This window comes from Primulina tabacum, chromosome 3 (assembly GCF_025594145.1).
Source record: "Primulina tabacum isolate GXHZ01 chromosome 3, ASM2559414v2, whole genome shotgun sequence".
Taxonomy (NCBI): Eukaryota; Viridiplantae; Streptophyta; class Magnoliopsida; order Lamiales; family Gesneriaceae; genus Primulina; species Primulina tabacum.
The window spans coordinates 13,612,511-13,631,761 of record NC_134552.1 but is presented as its reverse complement, the minus strand read 5'-3'; the positions used below and the strand labels follow the sequence as shown (position 1 = coordinate 13,631,761).

General features: G+C 39.2%; 2 protein-coding genes and 1 pseudogene across 3 annotated transcripts; 1 reads left to right on the top strand and 2 right to left on the bottom strand.

Annotated features, from left to right (window-relative positions):
• Positions 1 to 1,488: 1,488 nt before the first annotated feature.
• Positions 1,489 to 11,117, top strand: LOC142540582 (uncharacterized protein At4g28440-like). Of its 2 annotated transcripts, XM_075646849.1 has the most exons (3): positions 1,489 to 1,594; positions 1,659 to 1,940; positions 10,712 to 11,117. In XM_075646849.1, the coding sequence occupies exons 2-3, from the start codon at positions 1,664 to 1,666 to the stop codon at positions 10,909 to 10,911; spliced, it is 477 nt and encodes a 158-aa protein (XP_075502964.1). In that variant the 5' UTR covers positions 1,489 to 1,594; positions 1,659 to 1,663; the 3' UTR covers positions 10,912 to 11,117. The 2 variants fall into 2 exon arrangements, with proteins under 2 accessions (XP_075502964.1, XP_075502963.1); XM_075646848.1 differs by having other exon boundaries at positions 1,503 to 1,940.
• Positions 4,083 to 7,692, bottom strand: LOC142540581 (uncharacterized). Its single transcript, XM_075646847.1, has 2 exons — positions 5,010 to 7,692; positions 4,083 to 4,935 (listed from the first exon to the last, which is right to left on the bottom strand). Exons 1-2 carry the CDS (start codon positions 5,091 to 5,093, stop codon positions 4,345 to 4,347), a joined length of 675 nt encoding a protein of 224 aa, XP_075502962.1. The 5' UTR covers positions 5,094 to 7,692; the 3' UTR covers positions 4,083 to 4,344.
• A 668-nt stretch (positions 11,118 to 11,785) lies between the features above and the next one.
• On the bottom strand, positions 11,786 to 14,162 carry LOC142540580 (uncharacterized; annotated as a pseudogene).
• Between the last annotated feature and the right edge of the window lie 5,089 nt (positions 14,163 to 19,251).

Genomic DNA, 19,251 nt, shown 5'->3' with positions numbered 1-19,251 from the left:
CTACTGATTGGAGGGGTGGGTACCTCCGGAGCCCCGTCGACAACGGGGTGAGGACGAGTCAGTTTCGCTGTTTGCGGACAACATTGGCAAGTGTAATCCGCAGCCACGGGCACAACACTGCATTGCGTTCAACATGTCAGCGATTTCCTTTCGGGATTCTTGTCTATGTTTCAGGATACTGGTCTGCACGGGGTTGATCTTCAAACCGTCGAAGGCAGCAGCGGTGGTGAGGAGTTTGATGAACCCATCTCGGAAAGGAAATAGCTTCGCGCCTGCCGAGACCGAGGCCTGGACCAGAGCCGCCGGAGAAGCTTTTTTACCTTTGGAGGACTCCACGGTGCTGCTTTGGCTGGCAGCCATCACGGGTTCCGGAGGCAAGTAAGTTTTAGCCCTCCAGCCACAGAACCTGTGGGCAGCGTCGTATCCTCTTGCTGCCTCCTCTCCCGTGTTGAATGATCTCCTCCCCATACCTCCCCCACGACCGCTTTCTCACACCACGGTAGTGCACTTCATCGTCGGGACTGCTGACTTTCTTCTCACCCCTCTCCGGAGCCATAGATCTTCTGTGCTGAAAATGTAGTTTAATTACTTATACTGTGAAATGAAGCTGGAGAGGAGAATATATAGAGGGGCAGAGGAGATTCGTGGCTCAGGGATTTTGTTCATTTGGCCACCTTGCATTAATTAAGTGCAGGTAAAATTGAAAAACAATTATTTATCAAATGAAAAACGAGAGAGGAATATAGCAGATGGTTGTGCAAGTTCGTGAATTTTTAATAAAAAAAATTTAACCTCTAAATCCTTTGTGCATGTTATGTGCGTTTATTAAAACGCACATAACATGCACAATTTACGCACAAAAAATAGTGCAAAAGATTTTTCTTATTTTAAAATTTATAGGTATAAATAAATCACTAGAAAATTGACAAAAAATATTAGCAACGGTTGTATAAAATCATTGTTAGTCTTGTGTCCGGAAAAATCACGATTCTTACGGTTGTGATAAAATCTTCTCAACGTTAATTGTCGTTAATTTGATTAACAGGATAATTTAACAAACAAGATCCATCACAAAGTATATTTGGATTAAGAATCCTTCTCTTTATTTAAGGCGATGAATTATCTCATTAATACAAGGTGACGAAACCAGGTCAAAAAAGCACATAATAGGTATGGTGGGATGAATTACGAGAGTGGAATTTTTTTTTTCTTTTTTGTACTTTGGTGGATGTCTTTTAAGTTATTAGGATGATTTGTCATTTTTAATTTCGCAAGTATAATGATCAAAAAATGAAAAAATAAACGCAAGTATGCTAAAAGTTTGAGCCATGGATTTTTCTTTTCAATATTCAAATCTTGAACGGGTCAACTCTATCGATATTCACAAAAAAAGTAATATTATTCGTATAAAAAATAATATTTTTTCATAGAAGACCGTCTCAAACAAATTTTTATCGATGTACTTATCGTAAAAAATAAGATATTGTTGAAAGATGTCTGTTTATGATATCAAAACTACGTCGGGTAAATAACGAGCATCCAGTGTAGGCGAACATTGGAATTTTGATGGCATTAACAGCAAATTAGGGCTGAGGTTTGTCGCCATTTGTACAATTTCGAATCAAATAGTTAATTTCCCCCATTTCTGCTCATCTCAGATCTCATGGCCCCTCCGAAAGCAACGAAGCAACAAGGTGGTGCCGCGCCCTCCGCACAGAAACCTCAGCTGCGACAGCCTGTGTTTGTCAAAATCGATTCTCTGAAACCGGAGACATCTGGGCACACCATAGTTGTTAAAGTGATAAGCTCAAATACCGTTGTCAATAGGGCGTCACGCAATTCGGCTCTCCCTGGAGGCCGAGACCAGAGTCTCAAAATCGCGGAATGCCTCGTCGGCGATGAAACCGGCTCTATACTCTACACTGCTCGTGACAATCAAGGTCTGCTCTCCTTGATTATATCATGCACGCGCACGCATAGTCTTGTTCCATTAACGCAATCGAGTACTAAATGCGCCTGCTGGTAGTCAGGAAATATGTTTCTGATAATACATCGTGTCCATTGTTTCGCGTGTTTACGTTGGATGCTATGACTCTTTTAAGTCTGATGTTGAAGTCTTAAGCTTGAAGGTTGTTTGGATTCATCGGTGGCTTTTGAGATATAGATGTTGATACCCCCATAAGGATCCGGGTCGTCTTTAACCCGGTTTATTAAATGGGAAGCCCAGATCATAGTCAGCTTCCCGGGCATTCCATTTCTTCCCGGGCCATCATCATAGCCCGGGCTCTCATGCAAGCTCCCGGGAACTTTCTACTCGGGCTACCTCGAGAAGCGCACCACACTCGAGTGTATCGGTATGGGCATTCTTATCTGTCAGAACTACAGCGGTTTGGCGTGTCAGAGAAGCTATCAGAGGTAGGGTGGCTTGACAGAAAGTCAACATCAAAGGCTATGAGTGGTAGGTGTACACGAAAGTCGAAGTAATCATGATATTTCCTCCTATAAATAGCAGGTATGTTTCTCATTTAAAAGGGGGGGAAAATCCTGAGCATTGCCACTCACATATATTCGCACATATATCGCCATTTTCTCTCATCTTCAACCTGCTGACTTAAGCATCGGAGTGGCCACGCCGGACACCCCTCCGGCGCCCATTCACGAGTTCCTTTTATTGTGTGCAGGTCACGATCGAAGTCATCTACTTTGCTCATTTTCCTAAACAACACTATAAATTATTGATTTGGTCCGTTGGAGCCCCGTACCCGGCTCACCCATTTTAACGGGATCACATCATTGGCGCCGCCTGTGGGAAACTTGAGCTCAAGACGTAGATATGGTTTCCATTCAAAAGTAAGTCCGACCAACTTGACACACAGATCTTATATGTGGATTTCATATGGGCTCAAAGCTCAGCAGCTATCCCTGATTGGCATGAAGATCATTTACTATGCACTCAGTAGCATACAGCTATATTAGTCACCTAATTTAGCTCAACCAAGAGAAGTTTCACTCTACTGGAAATGAATTCGGTTTCAATATTTCCAGGTTAGTGATTTGATTTTTAATAAAACTAGTATAGCAGGAGGAGCAAAAAGGTTGAAAGTCCGGGAGACACGAGGCCCCGACACATTATCTAAGCCCAGGGCACTACACCCTGGCTCGGGGCTCCGCACCTCGACCACTCCCAAGTCCCGGGACATGTTCCCCGGCCCAAGGCTCCGCACCTTGGTTATTCATAAGCCCAGGGCACTACACCCTGGCTCGGGGCTCCGCACCTCGACCACTCCCAAGTCCCGGGACATGCTCCCCGGCCCAAGGCTCCGCACCTTGGTTATTCATAAGCCCAGGGCACTACACCCTGGCTCGGGGCTCCGCACCTCGACCACTCCCAAGTCCCGGGACATGCTCCCCGGCCCAAGGCTCCGCACCTTGGTTATTCATAAGCCCAGGGCACTACACCCTGGCTCGGGGCTCCGCACCTCGACCACTCCCAAGTCCCGGGACATGCTCCCCGGCCCAAGGCTCCGCACCTTGGTTATTCATAAGCCCAGGGCACTACATCCTGGCTCGGGGCTCCGCACCTCGACCACTCCCAAGTCCCGGGACATGCTCCCCGGCCCAAGGCTCCGCACCTTGGTTATTCATAAGCCCAGGGCACTACACCCTGGCTCGGGGCTCCGCACCTCGACCACTCCCAAGTCACGGGACATGCTCCCCGGCCCAAGGCTCCGCACCTTGGTTATTCAAAAGCCCAGGGCACTACACCCTGGCTCGGGGCTCCGCACCTCGACCATTCTCAAGTCCCGGGACATGCTCCCCGGCCCAAGGCTCCGCACCTTGGTTATTCATAAGCCCAGGGCACTACACCCTGGCTCGGGGCTCCGCACCTCGACCATTCTCAAGTCCCAAAACATGCTCCCCGGCCCAAGGCTCCGCACCTTGGTTATTCAAAAGCCCAGGGCACTACACCCTGGCTCGGGGCTCCGCACCTCGACCATTCTCAAGTCCCGGGACATGCTCCCCGGCCCAAGGCTCCGCACCTTGGTTATTCAAAAGCCCAGGGTACTACACCCTGGCTCGGAGCACCACACCTCGATCAATCTAAATCCCGGATCAAGATCCCGGGTACTCATTTGAAGTTATCGGTTAAATCACAACACTTGGAAAATTTCCTAATTATTTTGTACACAAGAAATTATATTACTCGGGTCTTTGAAGATTTATCAGGATATGACTGCAAAAATGATAAAGGGAAAATGAAGATTTCATTAAAAAAAAGAAGGCCCGAAGGCCGAGGAATTACAAGAGAGAGCAGGAAAAAGAAGAGAAACGCAAGTACAAATCCTATTCTATGTCCGGGTGCGTGGACCCTGGCTGATCTTTTTCGTCCTCGGAGTCTTCTTTCTCCTCCTCCCCGGCCTTTGGAAGTGATGCAATGGCTAGCCTAAAGTCTGGGAAGTTAGACTTATCCTTAGGCAAGAGCCCGGCCTCTTCAAATTGTTTGCGACATTTGTTGAAACCAGTCTTGAAAAGAGGATAAGCCCGATCCTCAACTGCTGCCTTGAATTCTGGGGAGGTGAGGAAGGAGGCCTGAAGTTGCTCCCTCTTTCGCTCAGCCTCAGCCAGAGCCTCCTCCGCGGCATCCGCCCGGGACGTCTGCTCAGTCATACCCTCTGCCAGGGATTTATTCTTGCCTTCAAGAAACGAGACGTGTTCTTGAAGGGATTTCTCCCGGACAAGACTTTCTTGTAAATCATCCCGGGCTACATCCAGGGAGGCGTGAAGGGCAGCCTTTTCTTCTTCATGGAGCCCTTTCAGCCGGGCAATCTCTCCCTGGAGGCGATCGTGGATCTCTCTGGAAGCCCGGACTTGGGGAGCCTGCCGAGTAGCTATGGCAGCTACCTCCTCGAAGGCTGATATCAGCATTTGCATGCCCTGTTTTGTAAGAAAGATGTTAGAAACAAACAAAAAAAAAAAAAAAATGAGGAAAGAAGGGTAAGGAAACTTACTGATAGAAGCCTGTTTGAGCCCTCGAGGAACCGAGGACCCGGGGTGGAGCTCTTCAGAAAAGCCTCCTCGGCAGGGATCAACATCTGCCTAATAAGATTCACCCCGAGTGCCGTAGCCCCTGCTGTGAAGATGCTGGCCCGGGTAGGCTGCTCGGATAGGGAGGGCTCTTGTAGTGGCTTCTGAAGGGCCTGTTGGAGGGAAGGGGTGTTGGATTGGCTTGCCCGGGAAGAACCTTGGTCTCCTGCCTGATCATCTTCAACCAGAATCAACTCTGGGCTTGTGGTAGCCTTTCGTTTCCTCTGCCGAAGGGGGATATGATCTTCTTCATCCTCCGGGGAGCAAGGCACCTCCCGTTCTGGCTCAGTATTTGCCCGGGCTAATTCCTTCTCCCGGGCCGCCGCCTCCTCTGATGCTTGTTTCCTCTTTTCAGCAGCAGCCTTCCGTGCTGCCAGTTTCTTCTCCTTGGCTAGCCGATCAGCCTCCCACTATTTTGCGAAAGCTTCTTGCATCTTGTCTGCATTTATGAAAAAACAAAGGGTATCACCTAAGAAACATAAATAAAGAATAGGAAAGACAAGACAAGGAAAAGAGAGTTACCGGGCTGAGAACCCGAGCCAGCCGCCTCATCAATCGCCCGATCTATGGGGTCTTCAGCCCGGGCACTCAACCCATAGGCAACCTGATTCTCCTGGGAAATAAGGATAGAGGAGGAGTATCTTTTGCCCTCTACCAAGTCTTGGCTCTGGGTATAAAAATCCTCAAATTTGTAGGCCCGGGGAAGGGTGGGTTGTTGAGGAAGGGAAGTAAGAAACTCTGTTAATCAGGAGAGAGGACCCGGGAGTCGAATATAAAAGAATCTTCCTTTCCACCCCTTCTGGGAAGAAGGAATGTCATCAAGGAACCGGGCATTTAGCCGGGCAGTGAGGGAGAAGGCATTATCTCCCAATCTACAAACGAAAAAATAGTGGAGAATAAGGGGAGTGATAAGGAGATTATTCATTTTGAAAAGAATATAGGCCGAGGCCATAATACGGAAGGAATTCGGATGGAATTGGTTAATGGGCACGCCAAAGAATTCAGCAACCTCGATATAAAACGGAGGGAGGGGAAAACGAAAGACCACTTCTGACTTGGTCCCGAAAGAAAGTGGTGTACCCGGGAGGAGGGTTATTGACTCTATCGGAAGGACCGGGAATCAGAATGGAAAAAGCGGAAGGGATAGAACCCAGAACCCGGAGCTCCTCGTCCGCCCCTGAGCGCAAAGTGCTGCTCATTGAGGAGAACCAAGGAACTCCCGATGCCTCAATAGAAGGATGGTCAGAAGCACGGGCTTTGCCCTTACCCTTGTCCTTCTTCAGGACCCGTGAAGTGCCTGAAGAAGAAGGTTTAGTTTGGTGGGCTGCAGGCTTTTTAGAAGTTTGAGCAAAACGATGGCGAGGAGGAGAAGGGGGGAATCGGAGCGCATCGCGATGGACTCATACCCAGATGAGCCTCGCGCATTGGCTCCTGAGGTGGAAGAAGTAGAATTAGACATGGATTATAGAAAAGTAACTTACGAGTTTTTGAAGGGACTAGTTGCAGTGGTACCAGGTCGCCGGAGATAGAGGAGTTTACACGCCGGAAAGCTGAGAGGAAAATTTGCAAGAGCTTCGCCGCAAATTTGAATTTGAAATTAATTTTTGAAAATGAGGAGGGCTAATATATATGGGCGAGGGGAGATCTCTGTCGCTAATCTAGATACACGTGGACGATCAAGATGTCCCTCGTAAATTGTACCGGGCATATGAAAGGACGTGCACGAATGTCAATATGTCAGACTTATCGGATCCTCGGAATATGAAACGATTTTCGGCGGCATAAATGCTAAAGCATGGGTAATAATCACACTCTTTGGACTACGCGATAATACTAAAGACACTATATTCAAAACCCGGGTTGTATCAGACCCCGGTACCCCATTTCATCTATGGGACATTTGAAGCCTCCGATGCTCTTACACACTCTAAATTATGTTTCAACAAAAGTACAAAGTATAACTGATCGGGACAGCGAGTCAAGCTCTAGCCCGACTATTTTAGGGATGGGTGGTGATACCCCCATAAGGATTCGGGTCGTCTTTAACCCGGTTTATTAAATGGGAAGCCCAGATCATAGCCAGCTTCCCGGGCATTCCATTTCTTCCCGGGCCATCATCATAGCCCGGGCTCTCATGCAAGCTCCTGGGAACTTTCTACTCGGGCTACCTCGAGAAGCGCACCATACTCGAGTGTATCGGTATGGGCATTCTTATCTGTCAGAACTACAGCGGTTTGGCGTGTCAGAGAAGCTATCAGAGGTAGGGTGGCTGGACAGAAAGTCAACATCAAAGGCTATGAGTGGTAGGTGTACACGAAAGTCGAAGTAATCATGATATTTCCTCCTATAAATAGCAGGTATGTTTCTCATTTAAAAAGGGTGGAAAATCCTGAGCATTGGCACTCACATATATTCGCACATATATCGCCATTTTCTCTCATCTTCAACCTGCTGACTTAAGCATCGGAGTGGCCACGCCGGACACCCCTCCGGCGCCCATTCACGAGTTCCTTTTATTGTGTGCAGGTCACGATCGAAGTTATCTACTTTGCTCATTTTCCTAAACAACACTATAAATTATTGATTTGGTCCGTTGGAGCCCCGTACCCGGCTCACCCATTTTAACGGGATCACATCAGATGTGTTTCCCTTACTCAAAGAAGAAGAAGAAGAAAGGGTGTTTCTTAATTCTTGGCCTGTATAGAGTTGGAATATTATACACAACAGTGCAATTGCCATGGTGTGTTGTGCTGGTTTGTTATATATGATTCGTTACGGTGTCTAGACACAAATGCAATGGCTGGTGCACCCATTGAAACAAAAAAATTATTCAGTGGAATTGACATAAAGTCTTTCAAATATTGTTGATCGATGCTAAAGGTGTTTGTTGATTATTTCAGAGTGGTGATAATATTTGTCAAATTAACAGCAGTTGGGAACCTGTTTGCTTAAAAGGCTCGTATAAATAAAATGAAATTTGGTCTGGGAAAATGCCAGTACAGGAAAGGAGACATCCCAAATATTTCGTACTCGAAGAATAATTTGTGTTCAATTGTTATTCTTTATAGAATTTCTATTTGTTGCTGGGAACTTGTAACTCGAGGATATATCTGCTTTACTTGATGGTTTTCAACTTTTCGTGTTAACATTTCGAGTGAATGTCGCTTTTGAGGTAAATCAGTGAGCATGCTGCAGTTTAAAAAATTTCATGCCTTTTAAAATTCTTATTCATTCAAAGTTTTTTTGGAAGTTGTATTCAATGTTACTTTGTTTCACTTTGTTTCAGTTTGACTATAGTTTTATGATGATGGTAGAGAATTTTTAGGATACAACAATACATTTGTATCATAATAATTGATGTGCAGTGACTTGACCTCTTACATCTTTGTCAGAGTATCCCAGATAACTTTTACTGTTTTTATCTCAGAGATACTTTATAGTACTTCGTCTACTACAGTCAACTATAAATTGACAACATCATTATTATTCATCTCATTCCAATTTCCATCGTCCTTCAGTTCCACAGGGCTATCTACAATAGCGGCCAATCAATTATCTTTTCTTAAAACTGCTTGTAACTTTATTTTTCACAATATAAAATTGTTTTCATTGAACTTTGTTATCTCGTACATGTCCGCAATTATGTCTACAACAATTTAGTAGACTAAACAAAATAATCTCGCCTTTATAAAAAAAATTCAAAAAATCTTTTCTAACGTAGAAGATCAGTTAGGCTACAATCACAGAGCATACTCAGAATTTTAAGAAATTTTAAACCAAGCTTGTTATACTACTTGTTGGTCCTACGTGCGACAACTTGAGATAATAAATATGAAAATAAAGAATAAATTATGCACCGAGATTTACGTGGAAAACCCAAAAAATTATTAAGGTAAAAAACACGGGCAAAATAAGAAGAATTGCACTATAATATTTTATGATGTACAATCACTCACTGTGTTTCCAAAGAGAACACACTCTCTTAATACAGGAGAACAAACATTTCACAAATATTATAGAACTAAGCACTCAAATGTTATAAGATGAGAGAGAACTCTATAAAAGGATGATTTCTGAATGAAGGGAGTGAGCTTTATTTATAGAGCTTCTCGTCAGTGTGAAAACGCGTCTTCCCATCTGAATGCATCAGTTGTCAAATTTGATACACACTGAATAACTTAGCTCGATAATGATGACATTGCATACAGTCAAATTTGATACACACTGAATAACTTAGCTCGATAATGATGACATTGCATACAGTCAAATTTGATACACACTGAATAACTTAGCTCGATAATGATGACATCCAACCAATGCATACTGAATAACTTAGCTCGATAATGATGACATTGCATACAGTCAAATTTGATACACACTGAATAACTTAGCTCGATAATGATGACATCCAACCAATGCATTTCATGTGTTGCTATCATTTCTTTGCCGACAAAATTTACACCTTCTAACTGGCAACACAGGAAATGCATTGGTTGGATGTCATCATTATTGAGCTAAGTTATTCGGTGTGTATCAAATTTGACAACGGATGCATTCAGATGGGAAGACGTGTTTTCATACGTGTTTTTACACTGACGAGAACTCTCTATAAATAGAACTCCTTCTCTCATTCAGAAATCATTCATTAATCGAGTTTTCTCTCATCTTTTATCATTTGAGTGCTTAGTTGTATAATATTTGCGAGGTGTTTGTTCTCCTGTATTAAGAAAACGTGTATTGTCTTTGAAAACACAGTGAGTGATTATATACCATAAAATGTTACAGTGAAATTCTTTTCATCTTGCTTGTAGTCTTTATCCTAATAATTTTTAGGGATTTTTCACGTATATCTCGATGTCTAATTTATTTTTTATTTTCATATTTATTATCTCAAGTTGTCGCAAGTGAGATCAATAAATTTTGTCAGATTCTGATGTTACGATAATATACCAAACTAATTTATCCACTTAAGTGTTATTTGTGTTGTGTGATGGATGCTATTCCTTTTTGCTTAGAAGTAGCATTGTGCATGGTGATTGTCTCCGAATTGTGCTGTAGTAGCACAGCACCAGATCTAATGCCTTGCAAACCATAGTTCCATCCATCTCTTCTCATCTGGAAAGTTGTGAGCAGAGATAGTTATTCGGTATTTATGGTGAGACAGTAATCTTTTTTGGATGTTTAGGTGTACGCGTATGGGCGAAGTATCTTTTTTATGACATTTGTGTTTTAGTGAAGCTTTCCTGATTGGTTGGTCGCTTGGTTTATCTGTCTCTAGTAGTAGATTACGATTTACGACTTTGATGTTTTCTCCTTCCATATTTAATTTTGTTGTTTTGCTTCATGATTTTGGAAGAGGTTTCTTTCATATCCGTTTTGTTTAACCTTTGTGATGATCTAAATAAATTGTCAGATTTTGTGACTCTAGTTGAAGATCGCAATTGTTGATTTTTGTCACTTCTTTTTTCTTATATCGTTGTGCTTTGTGTTGATCAATTCAGAATGCAAATGCTTTTAGTTCTTGATGCGATGGTGTTTTTTAAAAGCATTTCCAGTTTAAGGATATAAACTTCTTTGCGAATTATGTATCCATTTTTTTCAATGAAAAGTTGCAATTTTCTTGCAGTCGAGTTGATGCAGCCAGGTAATACTGTGATACTACGGAATGCAAAGGTTGATATGTTCAAGGGGTCCATGAGGCTAGCTGTTGATAAATGGGGTCTTATTGAAGTCACGGAGCCTGCAAAATTTGTGGTCAAAGAGGACAACAATCTTTCCTTGGTTGAGTACGAATTGGTTAATGCTGTCGAAGAATCTGGAAAGTGACTCCACATTGATGCTATTGGAGTTTAATTTATCATGATTAATTGGGCTTTTGGTATACATGTTCATCTTTGTTTCTTTTCCGTGCAAGGGTAATTATATATAACTTTGGCTTCACTGTAATATCTATCTCCTTGTATAACTTATAGATTGTAGCGTTTTACAAATGTGGACAGCAGATTGTCAAATTTTTGCTGCCTCTTTGTGCATCTTCTCGATTGTTATTTGCTCTCTGGGGTTTTGGATACATTCTAATACGGTTTAGTGAGAAATTAGCTCTCTATCTGAAAATAAAATAAATAGATCTATTTTTAACCGATGACTTCTAGTTCATCTAGTAGTACCCAAGTTCCAAATTTAAGTTGAGATCTTGAGTTTGAAACCCAATTTTGACATCTCCCCAGCTCAAAAAACATATAGATCTATTACTGATTTTAAATTACTAATGCAGGTGTTTAATAATATAATAATGGTAATTAATTAATGATATTTTATTTAAGAAATCAAAGAATGTGAACATGCATCGAGCAATTCTGACTGACATCATTTAAATTTGAGACATATGATCTCATGCTCTTACTGGATTTGTGGAAAATTAGAACCCATTTGTAATAATTTCAAGTTGAGCTCGAATATTCGAGTTTGCGTAATAATTTCTTAAATTTTTTGGAAATACCATTCTCCCTTAAATTTATCATGCAAATATTTACCAATTAATAATTCTACAAAACTCGAGGGTATTTTCATCTGTTGAACTCAAACTCAAGGTTAAATATTTATTTATACTTAAGTTTAAATATTTATTTATACTTTCAAGCTCGAGTCTGGTTCGTGTTCTCCCCTACATGAGAAGCCAACGGAAAACTTCATTGTCAAATTTTGCAACACAAAGTGAATGTCACAATGTAAAGGGCGTGTTTCTTCCAACTGAAAGTTGAAAGTGGTATACGACAACGGGAATAATCAGAAAACTTGCTTCGATTACAACCAGGTGTCTTAATTTTATCAAAGGTAATATAGTCGCCAAACTTGTGGGTCGGGTGACACTTGGTTCGATTGATTGATAGTTATCATTGATTTGCTGGTTTCCAACATTTCTTGCAACATTGAACGATATCCATGGATCTCCAACACCCGTCTCACCACATTCTAATTAACATCATCCATCTACAATGCAGGAAAACAGTGTGTTTTACGAAGAGAATATCAAATGTAGCCATACACAGCTAAAAGGAGAGCAAGAAGCAAAGAGAACAAGGCCGTGATCCCCTAAACTTTACCAGCTTAGTCTTACAAATTGAAAATACAAATTTCAGCTTAAAAAAAAAAAAAAAACTGGCAGAAAGTTGAAAATCTTAAGGTCCAATGTCAGCCAATGAGCAGTTGTGAAAAATAGCATAAATAAAAGGTCACAGGGAAAACTACAGCTGGAAATTACAGAAGGTCCCAAGGAACAGAAGTTGAGATAGTAATGCACAAGTTACAAATATCAAGAGTCCCATATTACTTGGGAATAATCAACTTGCTCTTTAGATCACTTTTGATCATCCAACAAAAAACGAAGGAAAAATAACTCCAGATTTCCTGTGCTGAGCTCATTCTGATTCTAAAATCAGGCATTCTCCTAGTGTGCTCAAATAAATAAAACTCCCGCTTTGATCCATACATCATACTTGCAATCTGATGGATATCACACATTAGCATGGTCTATAAATTACCGAGTCAGCAATAAATGCAGCTGACAGATTAATTTCATCTTCAAGAACAAACAGAAGTTTCAAGCTACAGAGTCTTCGTGTCATCCAGTAACCATATGGTACATTTTTGTCAATTCGATCCGTCATCAATCTCTAAAGCTGCTCTATAATAAATTAGCGATTATATTGGATTCGCCAAACATTTTTTCCATAAAGTATTTGGATCATTCAATAAGATTCCAAAGAGTATACTGAAAACTTCCCAAAGACACAAGAGAAAAAAGGAATGTGATGAAAGACTTTTTGCGAACATGAAGTCTATCATACAAAGTAAAAATTGTGTTTCCGGAAACACTAAGAGTCCATAACCTAGGAGGCATAATTACATATTTCCTACACCCACCGTCTAAAATTGAGAATATTTGATGATGGCTGGAATTTCTTAGTCAGTTCAACTGAATTTTTTGGGCTGGCCATTAGCACAATGTATTGTCGCTCCATCTGAATTAAAAGATCTGGAAGGCTAAGGCTATCCGGCTATGTACAGACCTTTAAGTGGTAAAGAGACTCTTGCATTCAGCAAGGACAATTTCATTGAAGGAAGCTCATTTATTGGCAAATACATCTTTGGAGGCATCACAACCTAATATAGCAAGGATTCACACAACATAGTCTATCATTCGAACAGAACAATAAATGAGATCAGTTCACCTCTTTCTTGTGACCTCATATCCAATCCTCTCTTTTCCTATAATAAAAAAAAACTTCCAATATATTGAGAGAGTAAAGCTGTATATCAAAAAAGAACATGCAAAAGGTCTCAAAAATTTAGTTCGGTAATGTATCATGCCAAGAAAGAAAGATAAGAAATTCGTAGTTATGTGGACTCACTGTGAAAAGTTAATCCAACAAACACTATTTTTAGGTCATGTCCATCGAGTAGAATGTACAGTTTTAACTTCCACAGCTGTTACAAATGCCAATTTCCCTCGGAATCGCCATGTAACCATATAATAGCATCAAGTTAATTGATTGCTAAGGAAAAAATATCGAAACACCGAAACCAACTTAATGTGCACACCGGAAAGAAGAAATTTACCTTCGAGAATCCAAGCTTGTCCGTGAGGAGCAACAGAAAGCATGGATTTAAGCAGTGCAGAGGCTGTTGCAGTGTGGTACGGTAACATTGACACCAAGCCAAGCCGACGCCACTCAACTCCACGGGGGTCCTAGCTCAAATACCGATTGAAATATTGAATAATTGTGATCGTAACCACGAATTAGGTCTATCACACGTTCAATTGCAATAGTAGATAAAGCACGCATCTAAAACCTGAAAATGCGAGCAGTTGGCGGTGTTCGAGATGATATTCCGAATGGCGAGGTAGTAGCCTTGGTTTTTACTCCGGATGAGATTCTAATGACGGGACTTCGAGAGGATGCGGTGGCCAATCGCATGACAAATCTGGCGGCGACGGTGGCCATGGCGGTGACTGTGTGACAATCGGAGATGATGCTCAGAAGTCAGAAACGATCATTAGGGCTTTGCTGGGTTTTAGTTCGCTGCAAGTACAAGTCCAAAATTTCCCCGTGTCTGTAACAAACTAATTAAACTGAAATGTCAAATGTATTTTAATTTATATTATATTATTAAGTTTGTCACTTTTAAAATAATTAATTTTTAATGTTATATTCTGTTTTAATATTTATATATATTAATAAAATGTTAGAATTTTAATGCAAGTTATATGTAGCTCAGCAGATAGAAATTTTTTTTTTTAAGTATCAAATTATAGGTTCAATTCCTATTTAAGTATTTTTCTTCTTTATTTTTCTATTTATTTTTTAATTCATATATCAAAATTATAGTGTAGTTCATCACTATTTCTTATAATTAAATTTTGATAATCATTTAAATATAAATCAAATGACTTATAAAAAAAATTGTACATACACACAACGCATACGTTGATAGTGCGTCGGTGCACTAATAACAAATAAGTTTGTGGTAATTAAATAAACAGCAAGTATCCATTGAGATGGATAGACCGGTTCATGACTACAGTGAAAAATAATATTTTGACATAAAAATTAATAATTTTTCATAAATCGGTTTAAATCCGACTCACAAGATCGACTCATGATTTCAATATATTTTTTGTGCTAAATTAAATCCTCAAAAGATGCAAGAGAATAGATCATTCAAGTATATACTATTTAGTTTTAACTATAAGTAATTATAAGTACTCATCATAAATTTTATTTCTACAATTATCATTTTTGTTGTGAAAAAGTAAAAATTTATGGTAAAAAGTAAAAATATCAAACTCTCAAAATTTACCAAACTACACACTTTTTAATATTTTTCTCTCTATTCAATTGTAATTTTCTTCACAAATGAGAGATCTATTTATAGAAAATCTTTACAAATAATCCAAAAATAAATTCATCATTACATACATTATCACACAGTAATTTTCAATATTTACAACTCTTATTTTCAACATTCAAATATTCAACATTCAAATATTCAATACACACATTTTAAATATTATTTTTTAACACTTCTCCTTGTGATGATGATCATAATGATTGTTTTCATTACGTGTTTTTATACTGCCTCGTTAAAAACCTTACTAGGAAAAATCCATTGGGATAAAAACCATAGTAAGGGAAAAAGAGTGCAGTCATGTAAAACCCCCTTCATGTTGACATGAATAATTCTTCACAAATTTTGTAGATTGCGCATCCTAATATTATATATGTGCTTTCTGAATATTGTCGTAGGAAGTCCCTTTTTGAAGAGATCTGATGAGTTTTCACTTGATTGAATGTGACGAACATCAATACATTTATTCTTCTCAAGCTCCTTGGTGAATGCAAAGAACTTAGGAGGAATATGTTTAGTTCTATCGCTTTTTATGTATCATTCTTTCATTTGAGCAACACATGCAGCATTATCTTCATATAGTATCACATGCTTCTCGTCGAATGATAATCCGCATGAGATTTGGATATGTTGGGTCATTGATTTTAACCACACACATTCACCACTTGCTTCATATAGTGCAATAATCTCGGCATGATTTGATGAAGTTGTTACGAGCGTTTGTTTCTCTGAACGCCAAGAAATTGCAGTGCTTCCACGAGTAAATGCATATCTAATCTAGTTTGGGAACATGCCTTGTGTGGATCAGATAAGTATCCAGCATCGGCATAACCAATTATACTTGGATTAGAATCTTTTGAATACAAAAGTCCCAAGTCTGTCGTTTCTCGTAGATAACGGAATATATGTTTAATTCCGTTCCAGTGTCTCTTTGTTGGATATGTGCTAAATCTTGCTAACAAATTTACGGCAAAAGATATATCAGGCCTTGTACAATTTGTAAGATACATAAGGGCACCGATAGCACTTAGATATGGTACTTCTGGACCAAGAATATCTTCATCATCTTCACATGGACGGAATTGATCCTTTTCTATGTTTAATGATCTAACAACCATTGGAGTACTTAAAGGATTTGATTTATCCATATTAAAACGTTTAAGGATCTTTTCTGTATAATTTGTCTGGTAAACAAACATTCCACATTCTTTTTGTTCAATTTGTAAACCCAGACAATACTTGGTTTTTCCAAGATCCTTCATTTCAAATTCTTCCTTTAAGTATGACACAACTTCTTGAATTTTCTTATTCATTCCAATGATGTTTAAATCATCAACATATACAGCAATAATTACGCATCCGGATGTTGTTTTCTTAATGAAAACAAAAGGGCATATTGAATTATTTACATATCCCTTTTTCATCAAGTGATCACTTAGTCGATTATCCACATTCGACCGGATTTCTTTAACTCATATAATGATCTTTGTAATTTCACAGAATAACATTCTCTGGGTTTTGAACTTTGTGCTTCAGGCATCTTAAATCCTTCAGGGATTTTCATATATATATTAGTATCAAGTGATCCATATAAGTAAGCTGTAACAACATCCATAAGATGCATTTCTAAATTTTCAGATACCGCCAAGCTAATCAAATACCGAAACGTAATTGCATCCATCACGGGAGAACACGTTTCTTCATAATAAATTCCATGCCTTTCAGAAAAACCTTGTGCAACAAGTCGAGCTTTATATCTTACTATTTCATTTTTCTCATTTCGATTTCGAATAAAAACCCATTTGTATCCAACAGGTTTTACACCTTCAGGTGTAAGGACTATAGGTCCAAAAACATTACGTTTATTTAGCGAATCCAATTCAACCTGGATTGCTTCTTTTCATTTTATCCAATCCTGCCGATTTTTACATTCACCGAAAGATTTTGGTTCATGATCTTCATTATCATTTATGATGTAGATTGCCACATTATAAGAAAATATATCATCAATTTCTTCTATATCTTTTCGGTTCCATATTTTTCCAGTATCAATGTAATTGATAGATATTTCACGATTCTCGTCAGTTTGTGTTTCTAACAAAACATTTTCATCATCATGTGTTTCTTCAGGAACATCATTCTTTATTTTGTGATTATCATGTGTTTCTTAAGGAACATCATTTTCTCTTTTGTGATCATCGTGTTTCTCTATGAATTTTCTTTTTCGAGGATTTTTATCCTTGTAACCGACTGGCCTTCCACGCTTCAGGCGTTTAATGACATCATGAGTATCTTCAATTTGTTTCTTCGAAATTTCAATTCAAGCGGGGGCATTTGCAGCATGTATATATGATTTAGTTACCCCTTTTGTGTCTGCAAATGCATCTGGTATTTGATTTGCTATTCTTTGCAAGTGCACAATTTGCTGTACATCTTTTTCACATTGTTTTATTCTTGGATCCAGATGTAATAGTGATGATACATACCATGTAATTTTCTTTTCAGTATGTTTCTGTTCTCCCCCTAACATTGGGAAGATTTCTTCATTAAAATGACAATCAGCAAAACGTGCTGTGAACACGTCGTCTGTCTGAGGTTCAAGATATCGAATGATTGATGGACTATCATAACCGATATAAATTCCAACCTTTCTTTGAGGTCTCATTTTCTTTCTTTGCGGTGGTGCAATAGGCACATACACCATACATCCAAAAATTCTCAGATGAGAAATGTCTGGTTCTTTACCAAATGCAATCTGCAATGGGGAGTATTTATGATATGCACTTGGTCTGATGCGAATTAATGAAGCAGCATGTAAAATTGCATGTCCCCATATTGAAATAGGGAGCTTTGTTTTCATAATCATTGGTCTAGCAATCATTTGCAGACGTTTAATCAATGATTCAGCCAATCCATTCTGTGTATGTACATGAGCAACATGATGCTCAACAATGATTCCCATAGACATATAATAATAATTGAAAGTCTGGGAAGTAAATTCACCAGCATTATCAAGTCTAATTTTCTTGATTGTATAATCGGGAAATTGATTCCTCAATTTTATTATTTGAGCAAGTAATCTTGCAAATGCAACATTTCGAGTTGACAATAAACATACATGCGACCATCTGCTGGAGGCATCAATCAATACCATAAAGTATCTGAATGATCCACATGGTGGATGAATTGGTCCACAAATATCACCCTGAATACGTTCAAGAAACATTGCCGATTCAGTTTGGATTTTGACTGGTGATGGTCTTATAATAATTTTTCCAAGAGAACATGTTTTACATTGAAACTTATTATTCTGAAAGATCTTCTGGTCTTTCAATAGATGACCATGTGTATTTTCTATAATTTTTCGCATCATTGTTGAACTAGGATGTCCTACTCGATCATGCCAATTGATCAGTAATGAAGAATTATCAACTACCATGTTTGATTCGATTGGACTTGTATAATGCAATCCAGTAGGTTGCATTGGTAGTTTTTCAACTACATATTTCTTTCCTGATTTGTATGTGGTAAGACACATATATTTCTCATTCCCTTCATTCATTATTTGAGTATCATACCCATGGAAATATATATCATTAAAACTCAACAAATTTCTTTTTGATTGTGGTGAATACAAAGCATCATTGATCAAAAATTTTGTACCATTAGGTAACAAAAAATGTGCTTTACCACATCCTTTAATCAAGTCTACAGGACCTGATATTGTATTCACCATTATTTTTGTTGGTTTTAGTTCCAAGAAATATTTTTTATCTCGGAGGATAGTGTGCGTTGTACCACTATCGGGTATGCAAACTTCAGCTTTGTTAATAGCATTTTCCATGTTTGAACTTCAAAAAAAATATGCAATGAAATAAAATTACTGAAAATATATTTATAAAAATAAAATACAATACAATACATATGTAAAAAATATAGCACGCGATAAAACATTATCATACGGGTACATAAAATATTTTACATATTTATTCCACCAGCAAAATTGATCATTGTCTGAGAAATCAATCAGAAAATCTCCAGCATCAAAATGAGTTGAATCACTCAAAGGTTCACTCTGTTCAGTGAAGTTGGTCTCCTTTTCTTTCCCCTTTATTGATTCTTTATAAAGTTTACAAAGATGCTCAGGGGCTCGACAAATACGGGACCAATGTCCTGGAGTACCACATCTGAAACAAGAACTTTCAAATCTTTTTGAGTGATTCTCATGAACACTCATATTTTCATGATGCCTTTTCT